The sequence below is a fragment of the Cuculus canorus genome, chromosome 1, assembly GCF_017976375.1.
Source record: "Cuculus canorus isolate bCucCan1 chromosome 1, bCucCan1.pri, whole genome shotgun sequence".
NCBI lineage: Eukaryota > Metazoa > Chordata > Aves > Cuculiformes > Cuculidae > Cuculus > Cuculus canorus.
In genome coordinates, this window is record NC_071401.1 from 124,773,505 (window position 1) to 124,789,062 (window position 15,558).

Here is a 15,558-nt window from a genome sequence, read left to right on the forward strand (position 1 = left end):
TCACTGCAGACCAGGCTGCCTCCGATCCTAACTGATGAGTTCACTATGCAACAGTATCTAAGGATACTCTTCCAAAAATGCCAGGGAACTGTCAGGGAAATACTTAGATGTAAAAATGAATTACTATAGAAATAACCCACAGACATCAAGCAGCTCAATTAATAATGGCATATATATTGCCAAATAAAGGATGAGCCATACTCAAATACAGGCAAAACAGAATATAAGCATGCAACAAACAGTATCTTCAGAGATACTGAGATCTTCAGAGATCTCTGAGAGTACTGGTGATCTTATTTTGCTGTGTAAGAATCATTGCACAACTGACTTTACTTATGGATACTTCTATTTTAGTATCATATATTCCTTGTTCCTCAATTCTTAATCAATAACAAATCTTTAGACAAAAAATACCAGTGTCCTGTGTTGATAGCACTGTGTTCCAACATATTGCAATCTGTTTCTGATTCAGTCACAGCAAATCCAATGGTGAAAGCTAATCAAATAACCACATTAGAAAACTTAATAGCAAGTATAGCAAACGTGAATCGATTACTCCCATTCACGTAGATAAGAAAGACTTTTTTCTGAACTAATGGCATTTTACACTTGCCCTCCCCTAGAAACAGATAACAGCACAAAGCAAAGGAATATTGTATCTTGTAAATACAGAGCTCTGGAATGTAGGACAGGAAGAGACCTCCTATATCCTTGATTCAGGTACTTGAATTTGCAGGCATGCACACATCATCATCCTTTTCTACAGCAGATGAACATCTTTTCTACTTCAAGGACGCCGCTGTCAGAAGTTATTCAGATATTGCAGGTATCAATTTGTGTGGGGTGTTTTTTTTGGCAGGTTTGTCCTTCAGGTATTTTTCTCTTCCAGAATGATCAACCATTTGATGTGTTATGAACAGCAGTTTCCCCTTCTGTCAGTCCTCCATTTTGCCAGGCTAAATTCTTCTTCTCGTCTCTCTTGACAACAACTCCCCATTCCCTGGCAAGCCTAAATATTCCTGTCTTACACCTATCCCACTGAGACAAGCTCTTCTAAAAGCAGGTGAGCAGACCCATACACTGTATCTCAGATGTGTTCATCCTGCTTTAACATTGGTACTTTTTTAGTTTGATCAGAAATACCCTTTCATGGCATGCATGCTCTGCCAACATCACGAAGCTCTTCGGCAGAGCTTGTTCTGCACACAGACAGACTCTACCGATTTAGTAAGTGACTGGAATAATTCTTAGGGACATCACCACCCCATCCCTGTATGTCAAGGGCTATTAAATACAAAGATACCACCTATGGCTCAAGAAGCTGCAGGTCATTTCAGGCTACACTTATGAAGTATCAATGCACACTTTTTTTCCTACTCTTCTAGGGGAATCTGCTCTTAGTCAATGTTGAGCCAAGATGCTGGTTTAGACAAACCTTAATTTGGACCCAACACAGCCATTCTTTTATTTTCACTTGCTTTTTTTTCACCTTGCATTGGTGATCCATGTCATTACAGCTGAATATACATTCAGGTCTTTCTCCATGTTAATGATTTCAGACTGATAACATTCCAGATTATAATGAAAGGTTTTATCCCCAGTTCCCGGAGGAACCAGTTTGCCTTCTGACTTTTTAAATTTCTTTTGTCTTCTGCAGTTCCAGGCCTCAAGATTATCTGATCCTTCTTCTCTTTGTTGACAGTTTTTCCTTTCTGCTGCGGCAAACAAATTCTTCTTGCCATCACAAAAGATTTGTCCTAAGTGCCAGGATTTAGTGACATTTACTAAACACCAAGAAGTTTCCTTCTCCATTTTATATGCCATTGTTTCTCCTTTATCCAGTTCCTTATCCACTGTGCAGTTCCTGTGTTCAATTTCATATTTTCAATCATACATCTGCAAATATTAGTGAAGTTCAGTTACATGAGATGTACCATATATGCTTCATCTGGAGAACGATATATTTCATAAAGAGTAGTACCTGGTTACCCTGAAAACTTTTGTCTTTGGTATCCCAAATAATTCTCTATGTGAATTCTCTCTTTTTTCTTCAAAATACATACCGTGGGTGCACAAATGGTTGAAGTTAAGCCAGGAGCTCTGTTGAGGGATCCACAGGAATACTGGGCACGATCCAGACACCATGAATGGCTCTACCTGCCTGCATGAGAAATCTTCCTGCACCTCACCTCCTGCAACCTCTGCACAGGCCCCTGTTGCAGGTGATGTAGCAGATTGCTGGCATCCACTCTTATTCTTTGGGGCTTCAGTATGGATCAATGAAGAGATGGATATGCAGATATACACAGGAACAGCTCATAGAGTAAATGACTTAGGGACATCTTCCTTTTTGTAGCTGTATTATAATGCACTTCACATGGGACTTCTATGTGATCCCATACCAAAACATGATGCTATTTTCGTAGTCATGCAGCAGCTCATCCTTTCTTGTTTATATGGTAACAGGCAGACATCATACCTGTTGCCTATAACTACTGGTACAATAGAAACCATACAAGAAAATAAAACAGTGAAACTGTTGGTACGCAGCATGGTACTTTTATTTCCTCCCATAATCCTTCCCTGAATTTTTACCTCCAAGAACATGGGCCATACAAGTGACTGCTCTCCTCAAACCCTTTCACGTGGGAATTTGCTCAGCCTGAAATATTGTTGTCAAAACAATACTCTTGCTCTTCACATCAAAAAGAAATGCACACTACCACTTACCTTCACACATCCCACATGTGAACCAGCACAGACAGAGTAACATTTCCTTTCCGGAGCCCACAGAATGCCTATGGCTTTGCAGTGAGAGAAGCCAGCTACCAGAGCTACAAGAAGAAAGCTAAAAATAACCGATTAAGGATTAATTTTAGGATTTTAAAAATACGGCTGATTAATATGCACATGAAAGGCACGCAGTGCCAGGAAGGAGCACACACAATCACAGTGTCTGTGAGGAAAGGGAGAGGGGAGGTTGACATGCAGGCAGAGTCCCAAAGGAGAAATAAAAGAGGATATTTGCTATGTATCCTCAGTTAGAAGACGTGTAAGGAAAAGTGTGTTTCAGAAGAGACAGAAGCAGAGCGGTGAAATACTTCACTGTTGAAGAGGCAGTTCTACCACAAAGGACAGGATCTTGTCTGAAGAGCAGTGAGGACAGTAATGAAGACTTCAGTACTGGCCAAAATGTTACACACAGAGAGCTTGATAGTTCCAGAGCAGGAGGCAAGATTTTGTGTTTTGGGGCTCCATGGCTGAGACAGGGTGACATGGATAGATGTAGCAAATGTGCTTTGATGCAAGAAATGTATTTCAGTACAGTGGTTTAAGGGCAGAGCACACCATGGGAAGATCAATGGATGCAAAAGAAACTGCTTTGGTAGTGGCACTGCAGTAGGAAACTGGGAGCATCATGAATATGCAGCGCTTGTATGGAAAAGTATGGAGCAACAGCTGAATGTGTAGCTGGATATCAGGGCAGATGACATACCAGAACAGCAGGTGCATTCCTGGTGTTATGTGTTGCACTGAATTACAGCACTTTGGAAACAATTTTTTCTTATCAATTATTACTGCGGGAGGTCATTGCATCCCGAGGCAGAAGCACCCTCAGAAGGTTAGACGTTGGATATAAACCACTGAAACTTTTTAGTCAGTTTCACAGAAATTTAACAAAAGAGTAGAAATCTCAAAATTTTGTGATATTTTGCGATATTTTGCGGCTTTCACAATGGCACACAGGAACAGCCTCAAGCTGTTGCATGTTTATTTACATAATAGAATGGTTTGGTTTGGAAGGGACCTTAAAAGTCCACCCAGTTCCAATCCCCCTGCCATGGGCAGGGACATCTCCCACTGGATCAGGCTGCTCAAAGCCTCATCCAACCTGACTGAACACCTCCAGGGATGGGGCTTCCACAACTTTTCTGAGCAGCCTGGGCCAGTGCCTGACCATCCTCACACGAAAAAAAAATTCTTCCAAATATCTCAATTAAATATCCCCTCCTTCAGCTTAAAACCATTTCCCCTTGTCCTATCCCTGCACTTCCTGATACAGAGCCCCTCCCCAGCTTTCCTGTAGCCCCTTTCAGTACTGGAAGGCTGCTATCACTTCTCCCTGCAAACGTCTCTTCTACATCATGAGAAAAATTTGAGCACCTCAGCGACCTGTTAAAAGCAAGCAAGGGGCACAGGAGTTTAGTTTTGCAATACGGGGTTCCTCATACACATTTAAGTTGAGAAATCCCTAATAAAGCTGCAGGGGAATAAAAAACTGCACCACTAACTCTATGAAACAGGATCAACTTCACAGTCCAATGTTATGGGATATTGCTGTTGGAGCCAAAGGACACAACCCCCACCTTTTTCACTTAAAGACATTCTTTATTCAATCTTTTTTATATACAATATTATTTTTAATCTGTAAAAAGTACATATGCAGGATTCCAAGTCAGACGCAGAAGATTTCCACATCAGAAGATAAACTTTTGCCCTTTTATTATTCTGGAGGAAAATAATCTGTCAGTTTTAGACAAAGCAATAATAAAGGCAGAATGTAAGTCCAGCTTCCACCAAGCAATTAGGATGAAAGGCAACAATTTACTGTAATATGTCAGGCTGTCTCTGACTTTGGTGGTTCCCAACTTTTCTGGGCAATTACAGAGCAGTTCGTCACAAGGGGGCTCACAGTCAAAGCAGCTAGAGGTAATCATCTTTGCTACAGCTGTAAGCACAAAACTCGCAACTTTCCCCTTTATATAGCAACTCAAACACTTGAGTCAGAAGACTGTTTCTCAAAATTTAAGAAGCGAAAGAGGGATGTCATATCAGAGCAAACAGATCTCTGAGCTACAGTGTGGATCAAGCGCTTGCTATCATTTTTCCCTGGTAACAAGAAGCCCGTTTCTTCTTTGTTCCCTTAAAACCATGGACTAGACTAACGTACTTAACAGCATGAATTTGCTAAAAGCCTGTTACTACAGTGCTGAGATGTAAACCGCCTCAATAAATCCTGTGGATGTGAGGTTACCTTGCTGATCCTTTCAATATTAATGCTATTAAGCACTTCTTCATTCAAACTAGGGAGAGTCACATGGCGATGGTTTGTAATGTCATTTCCAGAAGAGGGGATCATAAAGGACAGATCGAGGGGGCTTTGCTTAGCTGTAAATCTGCACAGGGTAGACCTTTAACCTTAAAGGATGGCATTACAGGGAGCGTATAATTCTTTTCACTTTTCAGATTCTTGATCCTCAACATTCAAGTTTTGTAAAATACTAGGTGGTTGTATGTCCAGGAGATAGAAGACAGTGATCCACAGATTTTGAGTAGGGAGCTAAAGAAGCCTCAAAGGTGTGACTGGCACAGGGAACTCCACACTTCTCCCTTTACTCTAGAGTACTTAATATTTTCAATACTTAAGTATTCAATTTTAAGGACTGTATTATGCAGCAAAATGTGCACCCAGAGTATCCTTCAAGGGTTCTGTTTTCATTTAGAAGACAAAGCTAAGAAGCTGACTTATTGACTGCAGGACACACACAGCTCCAGGGTGGTCAAGGGAAGCTGCAGTTATTTGGCTTCTTTCAAAAGCCAAGCTCTAAGTATCAGAAAAATTTTACTGGTAGTAGATCCTGACCAACAGGCAAGCTTGAGGCTTGGATTAGGAAAAGAACTGAACATCCTTGTTTTGACTGCATGCAAACAGGAAACAGACAGTTCTGGGATTTCCAGGCTCTTGCCCAAATACAGTGTGCCAAAAACATATATGATTTTCTGTTCTTTGTTTTATACCATAAAAGGAGAAGGTATTGTAGAAATTGCTAAAATGGGACAGCTACCTGAAGAAAATGAGGATTGTTTTGTTAGAGAATACCGTGCAAGACTCTGAAACAACTAGGACTAAAAAGTCATTTTGTGCTTAAATTTACACTCTATCTTCATAGAAGTGTGTAAGACAGCAGCAACAGAATGAAAATGGCAATGTTCCACTGTACCTTATGTACCCAGATGGAAAACAGTCTGAACTTTGGGTTGCACGTAACACCATTCTGTAGATCAGAACCTACTTCTCTTTGGAGGACTTGGAAGAAGGGCACACTACTTCAGTGAGAAGCTTCAGTATCTGTGGTGCTTAGTTATTATGCTCACACCTTGCCCAGAACCCATTACCTCCAAACTCAGCTTGCTCTATGAAATCTCAGGATGGATTTATGAATGACACAGCAATTAGTTCATAAAACGCATTATTTTTGATAGACTATGCACATTAGTATCTTCTGGAGGAAAAGGACAGTTTGTATTTTCAAAAGTGATAGAGTAGAAACTCACAGCCGTTGGGGTAACTGGAAAAAGAGAAACAAATGTCCTTTATTTGGTACCTGCTGCTTGTCTACACAAAGAAGAAATAGCAGTACTGTACATCTGCTTTGAGAAAAACACCATCCCATAACATGAAATGGCTTAGGTCCTCCATTCAAGCACTCTTGTGTCAGTGAGTTAACCCATTGGGATTCATGAAGGAATTAATTTGAAGACTTGATCTTTAATTCACGAGAGGGGGATGAAATAGCAGCAAACAATGATAAGTCTGCTGTTTCTGGGACTCCAGGATTCTGTCCTTGATCTTTCTCTGAACAGACTGGCAGCCATTCTACATCTGCATTTATCAGGAAATGTATGGTGCGTAAAGTGCCTTTTCATTATTCTCTTATTCTCTTTTTCCCCTCCTTTTTTTTATCCTTGTTTATTTTTTTTTTCAACAGAAGAATCTGCTTTTCCACTTTTTCCTTTGCATCCAGAGGATTCAGGAGAACCAGACAGCTGACTGCAGTTTTAAGCTAATAATAGTTCTCATTGGATTGGAAAACTAAATTTGAATACAAAACATATCTGAATTTTGAAAAAAGGAAAATAACTAGCTCTTCAGTAAATCACTGAATACTAATTAGATAAATTAATGCGGGACCAGTAAGAAAGATTGATTTATTAAGCAACTTCTAATTTTAAATAAACAGTTACTTGAATCAGTATTATTTACTGTATCAATTAGTTTATCAGTTCTCACTCTTGCAAAGTACAGCAACCAAGTCACTGGTATTAAGGTAAAAACATTGAAGTTGAAGTTTTCCCAAGCTCTAGGTCTTCCTCTTAAACTACAGCAACTGTCTGGGGAAAAACATTTCATTGCGTTTTTTCTTATATCATGCAATGATTTCTCTGTTTAACTTAAGTGTCAAAAGACACGTGAAGCAAAATTTTATGGAGGAAATTCTACTCTAATGTACAGTCAGATATATTACAATACAATGGAGAGAAAAGTTTTTATATATAAAACTTAATACGTAAACATTTTTTGATGGGGAGAAATAGCACCCACTCCTTCCAAATCTAATGCTTTAGCTCACCGAAGAGTTCCTCCACTCACTCTAGTAGGAAAACGCATTCAAGATTTTTTTAAAGACTCAACCTGTGCACTGATTAGGAGGAAAATGAGCACCTCACAGCTCTTTTTCAGCAAAGCCACCAGTCATCGTGGCAAAAGCATTTGACAGCTATAAAGGGGAATAAAAAAAAATAATTTGAGCTGTAAGGATTCTGGAACAATCACCAAAAAAAAAGAGATGGAGATATACTTGAAAATACTAAACTTCTTTTAGCAAATACATGAAGGCTGAAGCAGACTTCATTTAAGTGATACTGTCCTGGTCCAGCCCAGCCAAGAAGTACTGGAAAAAAAACCATGCAGGTTACAGCATCTCATTTCTCCTAAGCTACATAAGACGAGATTCTTCAGTTTCTTCCCTCCCACGTGTAAGAGATGTTATGTTGTTTCCAAAGAAGATTGGGTTGGCTTTGTAGTGGAGCATTCAGAAGAAAAGGAGTTTTGTAAACAAAATCAAGGGCAGTTCAGGCTTCTGTCATACACATACCTGCAAAAAGGCTCCATAACGAGTATCCAAAGAATGAAATAAAATGTTAGGAAAAATCCAGATTGTATGGAAAAATATAAAGCAACAAAATACTGCTGCTTAGCTCAAGGGGAGCGTCCTCAAGTGCCATACACTATATCCTGCTACATAAATTGTGAGAGACTGTTCTTCTCACGTTGCCATCTCTGGTTATTTAGCTAAAAGAACCAGAACTAATAAGATAATGTTTTTTACCCATGCAACAGGATTTGTGAGGAAACTCAGGCTCCTTCCTACCCCTGCAATGTGCTCCAGACTCTGACTGTAGCTTGCCAAACGAACTAAACCCATGTTACTGACAGTGAACTACAAACCAAATGATTACTAGTTGGCTTTCTGGATGTAAGCATACAACATGGATCTTTCCACATTATTTTGTAAAGGGAAAATGAGGGGGAAATAGTTTTCATTTAGTTTTAACAGCTTAGAGGCCCTGAGAATGGCTGCCAGTCTGGAAAAATATGGTCCCTACAAAATTCAGACACGTACAGAAAAAAATACAAATCCTGATGCTGCCGGTGCAGTGATGTTGCTTTTTGTTGTTGCTGTGTTCATGCCATCATGAGGTGACTGGTGAGTTGTTTCTCGTAACAGCCAACAGCAGCAGCAGCAAGTTCCTTTCCCTGGATGGGAAAGCCTCTTCTTCCTTATGCTGCCGCATTTATATTGAACAGTAGATTCCATGTCTTCATAAGGTCCAAAGCGCATGAAGTCTCTGTCCTGCAAATACCACACTAAAGTGTTTTGGTCATGTATAAAACAGAATTTTTTTTTTCCGTTTTAACTTATCTATATGTCAAAGAGCTTTATTTCTCACGCCAGTACTTGTTTAACTCAGAGGTCTAGTTTTATCAAGTATCTGTCTCTTCTCCTGCTTAAAGTCTCAAGTGGTCCATGTAAACAAAACAAGAGCTGAAACCAGTCTCTCTTCCTCTTCACAGAGCTGTTTTTATCGATATGCAGGATTTCCTGACAGTGTGGTGTTGGCTAAATGTAAAACAGGCAGAGGATGAGCTTCTGTGTTAAAAACCCAGTTGTCTAATGGCAGAAGGTCATCATTGGAGAAAAGCAGATACAAATACCTAGATATCAAGACAGAGAAGGAAAATAATGGATATTAAAGCAGAGCAATAGACAGGGAGCTGCAACAACAGTCAGCAGTTAAAGCTATGAACAAGTTGCTTTCAGTCTTTGCATAGCACTCACACAACCTCCCTTGTTATAATGAAGAGTCATTTGTATCACAATCATGCCTCAATGAAAGTTGCTTTAAAGACAGCATTTTAATCCTTCCAAGTAACTTTTGTTTCTCAAGACTCCTTTGAAAGACTTGCAAGGTAACACAAACATGAAGAACATAACACAAGGATTTTGAGGACAGGGAAGCAGAGAAGTTGGAAAAAAAATTCTTCTTAATGGAGTAAACCCACTTGGAAACGACTAATCTTCTTTAATCCAAAACAAAGATTTTGAAGAAGCACAACAGAAGCCACTTAAGGCAGTCGGCTATCTGACTTGTCATTACTGTGCTGGAAACTGGTTCAGCTTCTGGTGGGAGAAAGTGGGCCAACATACTGTGCACAGGGATTAATAAATCTTGCATATTATAAAGCAATGCAAAGTAAATGAAGTCTGCAAAGTTAAGGCTTCTGGACATATGTGGAAAGAGTATTTCTTGGCTCTTTTTTCCTAACACACACTTTGGAATGTGGTCGTGCTACACTTTGTAGGAGATATTGGTGGGTAGGGATCTTTGTCAAGGCTTCCAAACTCAGTTGCTGGAACTGAAAAGGCATTTCTCTTGTTCCGGATAATCTGACTACACATGCACAAGGGTAATATCGTGGGTATACGGGACCTCTCAGCCCCTCATCCAGCTTGCTCTTCTGCCATCCAGAAGATGACAGGTCTTGCAGCACATGGCAAGGAAGGGGTGTCATTCTCGCTACTGGGCTCTGTCACATCCAGAAGTGCACAAACTTTGCTCTTTCCCAATTAGATGCTTCCTGTGTCTCTGACACTGCCTGATCACTCTCCCACTGCCTTTATTTGCCAGTTGTATCCACTCTGTTTTTTCTTCACTTCCTCACCAATTAACTATTAACAGACAAAAATCTTTTGCTGAGATGATTCAGTTTTGTCCCACATGTCCTAGTCTCTTTCTGTACATTTTTCATTTGTCTTTAAAGCATCGTGCCTTTCCTCCCCTATCCTTCCTTGCTTTCTACCACTGCAGCTCTCCAGACTTTTTCACCACAGCCACGTTTCAGCTTGCTCAAATTCACCTCCCTTTTGAATAACTTCAGCAACCTGTTTCTACATCCTTCTCCTCCCCACTCAACAACCTTCTTGCAACTCAAGATTGCCCAAATGTTCATAATTTGCTTAGTATCTCTGATGAGTCAAAGTATGCATGTTCAGGGAAGGCATACACTTTGAATGAGGGGAATGAAGACACAGAAGTTATCATTGATAGAAGATCACGGCAGGCATTCTGTAATACACATCTTATGCACCACTTTTGAGGGACAACTTCATTTTTCTCATGGCATCACGCTCAACCTTTCTGTCTTTATTTTCACAGCCATCTGAGCTATCCTGACCTTATGTTCTCTATTTCATCACAAGGTGATACCAGATTCTGGTTTGGCTATACCAACAGCATCAATGTCAAATATCTAATATCCAGTTCTCCAATAAAACTCTTGTCCCACAAGCGGGAAATGATCCAAACCAAAAACCAATAAACATTTGTCTGTTCCCCGTAGAACTGCCTTCTTTCGTGATGCATGCCCTATAGTACATCCAGTTACCGAGTGATGCATCAGTGAATTTTCAGATCTCCTTGTGATTATTTAAGATGCAGACAGGATTCTGGCGATACTTCAAAGGTCAGCCTTGTCACCACAGAAGTCCCTTAGGAGCAGATTTCATTCTCTGATTTGGCTTTTATAAGCATATCAATCATGTAAGAACAGCTCCTTGGGAGGTATGGCTTCTCTGACTGAAACTGTTTGAAAATGCTGCCTCTCTCTTTGGAGTATAGTTGTTATGCTCCAGAAAATTAATTCAAAAGAGTAAGTGAAATATAAATTAAGGAAGACAACAGGGGAGACAGGAGTGGCTGATTTAATTTTTATAATGATAACATGGGGAAACAAAGCATTGTGTCTCTGTAGAGGAGTCTGGTAAGGAGCCAGCAGAACAGGAGAACAGCCAGACTCCCCTTACATGTGATGAACTTGGGAGTCTCTTCTTGCTAGTGAAATGCTTCTTGCCTAAAGTAGGCACCAGTAGTGCCACTTTCAGGATCTACCTTGTCCCCTCTGCATTTTGAGCTCCTAATACCTAAAATTCATCTTCACATGCATCAGCTAAAACCTGAAAATCTGATACTGTTGATACTGCAAACTCTGCTGCTGTACAGAAACTTCATTTATTCTGCAAAGCTTGCATGCCACCCTGGACTGCAACACGGTTACAATTGTTTTTACATCATATTACTGGGTTGCAAAGACAGAAAGGGCACCTTAATGAGTCTTCGTTGCTGACAGGTTTGTGCAATAGCATATGGTATCATCCTTTCCATCATACCTTGGCAGAAAACAGCATGGATATGTAAGCAGAGACAACTAAATCTCCTAAGAGCAACTCAGGTCTCATTCATGCTACCAGCAGTGACTTCTGTCAACGGATTTAACCAAATAAAACATTCTCTAAACTGTTAAGCAGGAAGGAAAAAAAAAAGGGGGGGTAGGGAACATAACCAACTCTGACACTTTTCTTCCAAAGTATACATTTCACAAGTTTTCAGGGAGCTAACCCATACAAGAATCTAGGTAAATTTGAATGCCAGAACTATATTAATAAATCTGCTGATGTAACTTGAGTATCAAAAAAATCGTCACATATTAGACGACACAGCCAAAATCCCAGAGTGATCACAACCATGTGACAAGAGTGCTTGATAGCTCATTTATGTCAATGACGGAGATGAGTAGCCATGGCATGCTAGCTCAGTTTCAAAAATGGATCTCTTAATCAAATCTCCGTACCACAATCCAATCTTCATAACAGTTTTTCTTATTGTTATGGCATGCTCTAGTACAGCTTTTTTTATTATTAATTAAAAAGAAACTTGGTGGAAGATCAGTGACTTTGAATATTTTACCTTGAACCAAATATGCAACAGAGTTCATTGGCTTCTGCAGGATGGACAACAGTTATCCTACTGATTTGACTGAATTGAAAATATTTAGGTATGCAAGAGATTATATAGTATGGGTGATATTCTTGCTCACAATAAAAAGCATTCTGGAAAAACATGCTGTGAGAAAATACAGAAAATAATCCACACAAAGGTCTTTTGTTGCATGCAAAAGCATGGCACGTTCTCATATAAGAAGAGTCAAGGCAGTGTATCTAAAAATGTCTTTCGCAAAGGGAATTTCTTAAAAGGAGATAACATAATGAAATGAAATACAAGTCGTAAAACCTAAAGCTTTCTCAGCTTAAGCTTCTTGTATGGGAAATTCTGCTTGTATTTTCTGCTGGTAAAATGGGCTGATCTGAGACCCTAATGCTGGGGAAAAAAAGAAAGCCCAAACCATATATCACCCTAACAAGACAACGGATTATTTTTTGAGCCAAGGTTTTCTTCTAGAATTTAGACGCTAGCTTTTACAGGAAGATTCAAGAGTGAAGAGAACTTACTTCAAAGTTTCAGCAAGGAAAAAGCTCTGCTGTACGTCATCGTACGTAGGAGATGAGGAATAGACATCCTTGACACCAGAAAAGCCACCACTAACTCGGCAATACTTGTCAATTGCCTGCAAAGAGGAAGGGAAAAGAAAAGGAGAATTTAATGGCAGAGCAAAATTTGCAAACATTAAAGGATCATGCTTTTTCAACAAAGGAGGTAGCTCTTTCCTGGTGCATTATTCTGTTGTGAATCTTCCTGTCAGAGGATGCTGTGGATGTTAACAATTTACATTGACCAAAAAAAAAAAAAGAAAAAAAGAGACTGGACACATACAGAACAAAAATTCCTCCAGGTCCACTGACACCAGATTTAGCAAACTGCTAGATGCTAAGAAAATATTCTGGGTATTTACTGTTGACTGATACTGATGACAGGATAGAGACTCAGTAGACTTTGGTCTGAGCTTTTATGGCTTCTCAAAGGTAACGAGTAGAACATCTGTCAATAAAATCAATGCAACACGTGCTATGAGGTACATAGAAAGAAGATAAATGTCCCTGGATTTTGCAGCTGGGGGTTTGAAGAATTACAGGAACTCCATGACTAGTAGCTAGTCAGAGAGACCTACTGAAAGTAGGAATAAAATACTGTATCCATCTTTAGGCACTGGTGATTTAATCTCATACTCTTCTAGCTGCTGCTTTGTCCCCACACTTCCATCCCCGACATGTGCTCTTCTCTGTTTCCCCTTTATACAGCTGACACTCAAGTCAACCTGTGTGCCAGAGTGCAGAAAAGCTCTTTATCTTTATCTTACAAAGTTTAAATCCTTAAACTTTCCATGCAGAAATGGGCCAATGGAGCTGTGATTCAGAAAAAACCCAGCTAGTCAGCTCCAGCACAGTACCTCAAAAAGCACAATGGAAGAGGAGGAGACTGGAAAGAACGAGTTAGTAGCTCAGAGCATCTCTCGCCTACGCTTTCATTATTCCACTCACATGTGTGAATTTACAGCACACAAGGATATCAGCCATTAAAACCAGCCCCAAAGAAAGGGCTCTGAAATGATTCACAGGTTATTTGTACTTCCCTGCTGCTTTGGCAGTGCTTCCTCAGCAGAGATCAACTCTTTTAATAGATTCATGCAGGGCCAGAAAAGACACAGTGATGAAGGAAAATGTTTGGCTCAGGATGTCTGTCATTACCAACTACTAAATGCAGCTACCTGTAGTTCAGTAATATATGATTCAGCCCGTTAGCCTCGATGAAGTTTCTCTCCCCATGGTGCTTTAGGCCCAGATTTTTGTTAATTCTGATTTTTGCTAGTTACACTCAACAGAAACTGAGGGGAGCGAAGGCAGGGGAGCAAATAAGTTTTGAATCATGTCCCTTTTCATGGGAGAAACAAATTCAATCAAAATTAACTCTTCAAGGTCCTTACTATAGCCTTTGTATACTAGAAATACTGGGAAACAAAGGAGAATCTTCTGCTGGACATATGCATGAAGAATGCTGGCAGATACCATCACTGAAATTAGGAGGGAAAAGTAAAAAGGCAAATAAACAAAGTACCTAAGATAGTAAGTCATAGCACATGAGGTACTACATCTAACCTCCTCCTAGAATACTCTCCTGTGTAAACATGAGGTTATAATCGGGACTGTGCAAAGTTCTTTCAAATTTCTGAAGATCAAGATTTTAAAAAATCAAGAGGAGAGACTGGCAAAAGGATGTTACCAGAATGGCTATGAGTCTAGAGCCTGAGCTTATGCCAAGAAAGATACTGTCCTTCTTGGCAAAATCTAATTCTCTCTGCAATCCCTTATCTCAAGTAGAGCTTTCTTCAAGTTCGGATGGAAGTGCTGCCTTTTTTCTGGGTACTTGAGTCTAGAAGGAGAAAGTGTCGGGATAAGTTCTCCTCAGATATAGTTACTGGTGCAGGCTAGGGTCACACCAAGACTATTCACATGTTGGGATTTGGGCTGACCAGGTTTTCTCTACAGTCTGAAGAGAACTGGGTATGTGACACACCTAGCCAACACCACCACGCTCATGACAACCTCTTTACATGACCTTGCATACCACACATGATGCTAGCTACCACATGGCAGTCAAACAAACAAAAAAAAATGAGAAGAAAACATTTAATTGTTTGCCATCTTCTGAAGAAATAATACTTACGCTGCTTACGGAACAATTTGTATGTTCCTCCCCACAAGTCCTACAGTTGCTGAGGAGGTGTTACATGAATAAACAAGAGCCGCTTTTGCTTCCTAGGCAGGAAATGAAGCGCCGCCTCTTACCACTACCCCCTTTTTTATAGTAATGAAGAATATGACCTTGTCTCTGCTCTGGAGTGTGGCAAGAATGGCAGTGGGAGTGGGGGTGGGAGGGGGGAAAGCTCCAGTGGTTACAATCCTTCCAGAATTTGTGGCATGTGGAGTCTGACCTTGCAAGTGTTCCTCTGGTCAACAATTCAGCAACCCTGACACTGTGTGCCACAGCTCAGACAAAAGAAACTTGGCTAGCGACTGTGGCAAAATGAAAAGGAACAAACAGTACTGCTGATTAATACATTGTCTCCTTCCTCCTCAAGAATTAAATCCCCAAGTCGGCCTAAGAGAGACAACTCGTTTATTCTGGAGACTGCAGATAACAGATAGCATGGAGACCCTGCTCTGTGCTGTAGAAGTCTCATGCTTGGATAACTAAGTGCAATACTAGTGAAGCTGGCAGGCCTAGTAGAAGCCTGAAGAAAGAAAATGTGTGATTTATATTGCTATCTTTTTTCTTTACAACTGCCAAGTAGTCTTGTATTCTCAGAAATTTCTCCCTGGGGAGATAGACTCTGCCTGGACTGGAGTTCTAAACAGGCACAGA

General features: G+C 40.1%; 1 protein-coding gene across 1 annotated transcript in view; it reads right to left on the reverse strand.

Annotated features, from left to right (window-relative positions):
- Positions 1 to 5,277: 5,277 nt before the first annotated feature.
- Positions 5,278 to 15,558, reverse strand: part of MAN1A2 (mannosidase alpha class 1A member 2) — a 127,693-nt gene continuing 117,412 nt past the window's right edge. Inside the window, exons 12-13 of the mRNA XM_009556830.2 lie at positions 12,690 to 12,805; positions 5,278 to 9,058 (exon numbers count right to left, since the gene is read on the reverse strand). Of these exons, the coding sequence (XP_009555125.2) occupies positions 8,926 to 9,058; positions 12,690 to 12,805 (249 nt within the window). The 3' untranslated portion in view covers positions 5,278 to 8,925. The remainder of the gene's footprint in view (positions 9,059 to 12,689; positions 12,806 to 15,558) is intronic.